Source organism: Vulpes lagopus, chromosome 1 (genome assembly GCF_018345385.1).
Source record: "Vulpes lagopus strain Blue_001 chromosome 1, ASM1834538v1, whole genome shotgun sequence".
Taxonomy (NCBI): Eukaryota; Metazoa; Chordata; class Mammalia; order Carnivora; family Canidae; genus Vulpes; species Vulpes lagopus.
Genome location: NC_054824.1, coordinates 143,910,152 through 143,917,184, shown reverse-complemented (window position 1 = coordinate 143,917,184; position 7,033 = coordinate 143,910,152). Strand labels below are relative to the sequence as shown.

Below are 7,033 nucleotides of genomic sequence, written 5' to 3'. Positions count from 1 at the left end.
GCCTCGAGCTCCAGTCCCGGAACATCCCTCACCGAAGCCGTGACCCCGCGACCCCGCGACCCCACGGGGGTCGGACTGTCACCAACCCCGTCCGGAGCCGGAGCCCCGAGGCCGCACCCCAGTGTCACGTGCAGGGACGCGGGCCCCACTATCGGGCCTGCACTCCCACCACGCTAGCCTTTTGGCCCACCTCTACCCGGCCCTCCCGGAACCTTGGCCCCACCCCCGCCCCACCCTCTGGCCCGCTCTCGCGGACACGCTGTAGGCCCCGCCCCGGCCCCCGAGACCCCAACCCCAGGCTCTCTCCTTCCTTTAGGCCCCACCCCCGTCCCACCCCCTGCCCTCACAAACTATTAGCCCCCGCCCCTGGCCCCACCCCCGGCCCTCACGGACATCCTTAGACCCCGCCCCGCTCCTCGGGTCCCAGGCCTATCATTCACTCCTGGCCCCGCCCCAGCCCCGCACCCTCGGGCCCAGTCCTCTTGTCACTCTCCCCAGGCCACGCCCCTCCGGCCCCCTCATGCCCAGTCCTTCTGTCACTCACCCTTCGGCCCCGCCCCAGTCCCGCCCCCTCGGCCCCAGACCTCCAGTCACTCACGTCCCCGCCCCACCCCCGGCCGTCACTCACAGATGTAGTAGTACTCGTGGCCGGCGTGGAACTCGTAGCCCAGCGAGAAGGCGCTGTAGCGCTGGAACTTCTCCGAGAACTTGATGGGACTGTGGGGGGCGTGCGGGCGGTTGCACTCCCAGCGCTTGAAGCCTTGGCTGGCGTTGCAGGTGCGGTAGCCGGCGTGGCTCACCATGTACAGCACGTACTGCTCCGCCCCGCCCCCGGGGCCCGGGCCCGCCCCGGGGCCCACCCCCGAGCCATTGTAGTGAGGACAGTAAATGTCCAGGTAGTCGTTGACGTTCACCTGCACCGTGTAGCCCTCTCGTCGCAGGCTGCGGGGGAGAGGAAGCGGGTCAGACGCCCGCCCTCGTCCCACTGCCGCCAGCCCCACGCGGGCCTTCCCGGCCCACGCCATGTCCCGTCCTTCTCCCGGGGCCACCAGAGGGCAGCAAAGGCTCACGGAAGCCCGCCTGCCTCCACACCGAAGGGCGGGGGAGAGGGGAACGTACGTTTCGGTTGCCACAGAAACGGCGCAGGCCTCGGCGACTCCCAGACCCGGGCCCGGATTTCCTCCGTCCCTCCCTCAGCATCCACCCCCCGCCCACCCAGGGTAGTGACAGGGGAAGGGAAGGGTGAGTGTGGCAGGGATCCCTTCCCTCTCCTGGCATGCTTTCCTGCCGCTGCCGGGCCTCCCCACGGACAGTCGGACAGGACCTGACCTCACAGACGCGTGTGTGGAGACCTCGTGCATGGGCACGCACAATTCCGTGGCGCACAGGCAGGCGGCACACACATAGAAAAGCTAGGCTGCTTGTGTGTTGGGCTTGCATGTCAGTCTTGGTTGACCCCAGCCATCTCAAGCTCTCCCTTCCCTCACTCCCTGCCCCCCAGACAGACAGACAGACACACAGGCACATGCTCCCTCTACAGTATTACCGGCCATTTAGGTCCCCAACAACGTGATACAACAGATCGGGGAGCTAAGGGACTCTACACCAAGGCTCCACGTACTATCATGCCAACCAGCCCCAACTTCCTCAACCTGGCACCGCTGCCCCCTTCGTGTGTTAGGCAGAGTAGTGGGCATAGTGCCCAGACAGCATGGCTGTGCCTCATACTCCCTTAATCCTTCTATGGGACACAGAAGCAGATGCTCGGTCCCTTGTAATCCCCACCTGCCTCTCCAGTCACCATCAAAGTGTTGGTCTTAAAGTCCCTCCATGGTGGTGCTGAGCCATTGCAGGGATGGGAGAAACATCCAGATGGAGAAAGAAATTCAGAGAAGTGGGCAGAAGTTCTCCCCAGTTTCCTTAGGGGAGGAATGCACACATCCAAGCAGGAAAAGGTGAACACGACAGATGCAGAAGGCATGGGATACCTGGCAACATGTCAAACCACTGGGGTCCTTGGTCCCTGGGAATTCCCTGAAGGGAGGGACTGGCTCCCCATGTCACCAGGCCCCTCCCAGTTCCACAAATAGTCATTAGATCCACTAGGGAAATAAGCTTGGAGGCCTCTGAATTGAGTGGAGCCTTGGGGGTCCCTCCTCACCTTATCCTACTTCCTTGGCCTCCCTAAGCACTGCCTCCCTAAGCCTGGCAGTAAGCAGAGAGGTGAGTGCTGGTGCTGGGGCACCTCAGTAAGAATGGGCACAGCCTCCTTGAGTCATCAGGAATGCCACCAGTCCCACCTGGTTCCCACGGGAGTGATGGGTCACTTAGGCCCCTCCCTGGCCTTGGCACTCAGGTGGGCAGGAGTCTCGGCCCGGGGCACTGGGAGCAGGAAAACGGGTTAGACCAGGCCTGGCTCCTGGCGCCATCTGGGTTTGACGCTCTATCCCCAGCTTCCAATTCTACTGTTCCTTCCCCACAGGCTTTGAGGAGGGGGCTGCCAGTAATAGGGTGCCAGGCCTAAAGCAGCTGCACAGCCACCCAGGGACTCTGTCCCTGAGCCTCACCTAGGTTTCCAGCCCTACTCTGAAGTGGCCCCTCCCTGGGGCAGGCCCAAATGCCTGGACTACACAGCCCATGCCAGCAAGGAATAAGCTAAGGCCAGGCCTACTGGGATAGGTGGCCTCAGTTTCATCAACAGGGCTGGGACTGGCCTTCCATAAAGGTGGCTGGGTGAGCACCAATGAAGAAAAGCTATCTTTCACCTATATCTGGGCAAGGTGGCAGGAGTGGCCCCTGAAATGCCCCCCCAAGCTGGGCACGTGGGAGGAAAACCTACTCAGGGAATGGCTGCTGCAGTAGGTATCTGGCAGGCAAGGGGCTGGGTGCCAAAGTTCCCAGTTACAACTCTTGGGAGGCCTGAGTGAGGTATCTGCTTGGCTTGGGCACTTTCATTGAATCTGTCACCCTCCCTGCCCTGGCTGCTGCTGCTACAGGTCCAACAGGGCCCCCCGGCTCACCATCCCTGGGGGTGCAGGTGGGACCTGGGGGTTGGGGTATGCCTGCCCCTTCAAACACTTCGCTGTTCTTCTGCGCTTCACCCCCTACTACATTTGCAGAAAAGCAAATGTCGGCACACCCCACCTGGAGGGGGAGCCCCCTCACCCCGTTTTGTCGGCTCTCCAGGCTCCCCCACCTCGGTGTGCCTCGGGTACACATTCTGACCCTCTGCCTGCGACCCTCTGCCTGCGCGAGCCTGTGGGGTGAGCGGTGGGGGAGCAGGTAAGGAGAAAACCTCTCCCCGCGGGGCAATTAGGGGCAGGTAAACAGAGTGTGTAACAAGACCAAGGAGGAGGGAAAGCATCCCAAGTGGCCCAGAACTTGCCTAATCCCCGCCCGCAGCCCTGGAAGCGGGATGCAGAGCTGAAGAAGCGGAGGAGGGATGTAAAGACGCCGACCCAGGCTCTCCTCCCTTCAGCGCGCCCCCGAGGCGGCGCGCCGCTCGCTCAGGCAGCCGAGGCTGGACCACGTGCGCGCGGCGTGGGGTCCGCGCGCCCGGCTGGTGGGGGGGGTTGGAGGGCTGGCAGGGCGGCTCAGGCACGCTGACACCCCTGCACCCCGCCCCACCGGGTCCCGCCATCCCCAGCCCCGGGGCCCCGGGCTTCTCGAGCCGGCGTTGGGTGGGGGAGAGGCAGCACGCCCGCATCCCCGCCCCCTCCCTGCGACAGCGGCGGGCGGCGGCGAAGGTTTATTGATCTGCAGCGGCGGCGAAGAGCGAAGGACCCGCCGAAAGCGACACACAGAAACGAAGTGAGAGGAGACGCGCACCAAGTGGGGGGAACAGACCTGGGTCCTCGGGAGGGGACATGGGCGAGACAGCGAGAGGGGTGCGGGATCGGAGAGCGCGCCCTGGAATGGGGACGGAGAAAGGCGTGGAGGAAGGAGGGACGTGGGGGCCGATCGGGGAGCCCCCCCTCCCGCGGAGACGGCTCTCAGAGGCGGGGAGGGGTGCGGGGCAGAGGCCGGGTGGCAGGGAGAAAACACGCACAGAGAAAGACCGAAGGGGATGTAGTACAGCCTCAATAAATATTTGCTGAATGAACGTGTGAATGGAAGAGAAACCAGCAACAGAAGCATTCCAGGGAGAAAGGCATGGACATGGCTGGAGAAAGATATTCCCGAGGCTGCTGGAACTCGGGGCAAATGACAGCACCGGGCTCCGGCCGCAGAGCGGCGAAGCACAGGCTGGGGCACACCTTTGGCCATCAGCAGGTCCTCCCGCCCCCCACCCCAATCCAATTCCGGCTCAGGGGATCCCTCGACCTCTCAGATTCTCTTTCTTCCCCCCAATATAGTACCCCGCATCCCTAGTTTCTGGGCCAAGCTGGGAACCGATCTCCCCAATTACAGCGCATCAAACGGAGGGTCTACTGGGGGGCAGGGGCAAAAGCGCGACCGCTGTGCAGGGCCCCCAGGTCTGTCAAAGGAGGCCTCTGCACGTGTCCCACCAGCACCCTCCCACGTGATGCCAGGAGGTGGGGTCGCAAGACCCTCTCCACGTGACCCCAAGGGGCAGAGACCCTCGGCACGTGACAGGGGGTGGGAGCCCGGCGCCCAGCTCACGTGACCGGGGGGAGGGGGCGCGGGAGCCTGTGGCTCGACCGAGCCCCGCCCCCAGCTCCCTGGCCCTTTCCACTCCCGGCTCCGGAGCACGTCGCTCTCACGATTTATGGGGCCGCGGCTGCCGCAGTGAGGGAGCCGGGGAGCCCGGGCGCAGCGGCAACAAAGGCCGAGGCAGCGAGGCGGGGGCGGCGGCGTCCTCCTAGCCGGGGGCGCGCTCCCTCCCACCGCTGCCGGTCCAGACCTGCGGGGGCTCGGGGAAAGCAAAAAGGAGGCTCCCGGAACCGGGCTCCCCCACCCCCTCCCAGGGCTTTCACCTGAGCCCAGGTGTATGCGGGGGAGGGGAGCCCAATCAACAACATCCTCCACCGCCGCCCCCTCCCCACCCAGGCCGTTCCCGCGGACCCCCGGCTCCGGCTTCCCCTAAGAATGCCGGGGGGCCCCGAGGGTGGTGGGACCCGGGGCCCCTCACCTGCGTGCTCTCCACTCCCTGCCAGACTCGTGGGGCGGGGGGCGGACGTGTGAGTCTGGGGGAGGGGGACGAGCTAGATAGAACGGGGACTCACCACCCCCCCCGCACCCCCCAGAGTTCCGCGAGTCCCGCTCCAGGGGGGAGGGGCCTCATCCCCCACCCCCGAGGTTTCCATGGGAAGCGAGAGGGGGGCGTCGTTGGCTCATCCCCACCCCCAGTCTGACACTCCGGGCGCGAGCAGGGAGAGGGGGAGGCGCGGAGCCCCAAACAACAAAGAGCGGAGCGGCGAGCGGCAGCCCCTCCCCCGGGAGGTTGGGGGGTCGCGGCTGCCGGGCCCTCCCCGGACCCCTCCCCTAGGGCCTCGCCGATTGCTCCTGGGTCGCCCCCCAGGGTGGGGAGCCAGAAGCAGTGCTGCGGCCGCCTGGGCAGGTGTGACAGTGACCCCCGCGTCCCTAGGGATGCCCCCAACACAGACACACACGGAGGCACCGCGCGGAGGAGAGGGCAAGGGCAGCGAGGACCTGGCCCCGCGGCCGGCACCCGGGGAAACCAGACGGCCGCCCTGACACCCGCCCAGACCGCGGAGGCGCCGGCGGCCACCCCAGCCCAGACGCGACCGGCCACGCGGACAGCGGCCGCAGCCCCCTCCCCGCCCGCTTCCCGCTCCCACCCCAGACGACCGCCGACGCAGACACACAAATCACACACTCAGCCATACACGCGCACTGACAGCCGCGCACGCCTGCTCACACTTGGAGCCACACGGCGTCCCCAGGCCGGGCGTGTGTGTACGTGTGTGACACGCCGACATCTGCCTGCTCTCCTCTCTCACTGGCAACCCCGTTTCCATCCCCGCCAAGCAGCACCTCCGGGACCCCCGCCTCAGCGACCCAGCCCCAGCGCATCCCCGCGGGGCTGCTCCCCACGACTAGGGCGACCCCTTCGGCCTCGTTCTGAGGAGGTGCTCGACCGGACTCCGGGCTCAGCTCTGGACCCCACTTCTAAAAGCAGGAGTCCGACACAGAGCCCCCCGTGAAAGCCTCACCGCCGAAAACAGGTCATCCCTGGGCCCCCTGGTGCGACGGCCCCACTCGGCTGGAGGGGGCGAAGATGGGGAGCTGTGCGGTGGGGACACGCCGTTCCAGCGCCGGGTGCGGTGTCCCCGAGCCGCCTCCTCCGCGCGGCCCAAGTCCTCCTTCCTAGACCTCCACAGCCTCTTCCAGACGCGCCCCCCCACCGCGAGTTTCACAGACGCCCACGGAGCGTGCCCTCCCCGCAGCCCCCGGCTCCGGCCCCCAGCCGGGCCTCCTGGGACCCCCACCTCGGCGGCCCTGAGGACTTCCTGCCCCCCTCCTCGGCCCCCTCTCTCGCAGGCGCGGGACGCACTGGGCTCCCCGGGCCCCCGACTCACTGCTGGTTGGAGCTGTTCCAGTACACCGCATGCCGGTTTCCCAGTGCCCCCCCGGGCCCCTGGGCCAGCAGCGGCAGCAGCGGCACCGGCACGAGCAGCAGCAGCAGCAGCAGCGGAGCCGCCGCCATCCCCGGAGCCGCCGCCGCCGCCGCCGCCGCCGCCCCCCGACTGAGCCCCGAGCTCCCGGCTCCTCGCCTCCCAGCTCCTGCCGCCGCCGCCGCCGCCGCCGCCGCCGCCGCCGCCGCCTCCGGCCCCGGAGCCCTAGACCACGCCCCCAGCCCATCCCTCCGCCCTCCGGGCGCGCCCCCGACGCCCCGCCCCGGGCGCGCTCCCGCCTGGCTCCGCCCCGCTTGGGCCTGGGGCGCGCGGCGCTCCGGCGGTGGGGACTGTGCTGCCCCCTCGGGAACGGCCGGCGCGCGCCTAGTCTCTTCCTATCAGGTTTACTTTCTGCTTCCGCGGGTCCCGGGCCTTCTGCCGCCGAGTAGAGATTCCTGGAGAAAGACGAGGGAGGCCGGGCCGGGATCTGGATC

The 7,033-nt window shown here is 67.4% G+C and overlaps 1 protein-coding gene across 2 annotated transcripts in view; it reads right to left on the bottom strand.

Annotated features, from left to right (window-relative positions):
- Nucleotides 1-6,725, bottom strand: part of EFNA3 (ephrin A3) — an 8,438-nt gene extending 1,713 nt beyond the window's left edge. For both annotated transcript variants that reach the window (XM_041746647.1, XM_041746722.1), the window contains exons 1-2: nucleotides 6,504-6,725; nucleotides 629-942 (exon numbers count right to left, since the gene is read on the bottom strand). In XM_041746647.1, the coding sequence (XP_041602581.1) occupies nucleotides 629-942; nucleotides 6,504-6,631 (442 nt within the window). In that variant the 5' untranslated portion in view covers nucleotides 6,632-6,725. The remainder of the gene's footprint in view (nucleotides 1-628; nucleotides 943-6,503) is intronic.
- Nucleotides 6,726-7,033: the final 308 nt, after the last annotated feature.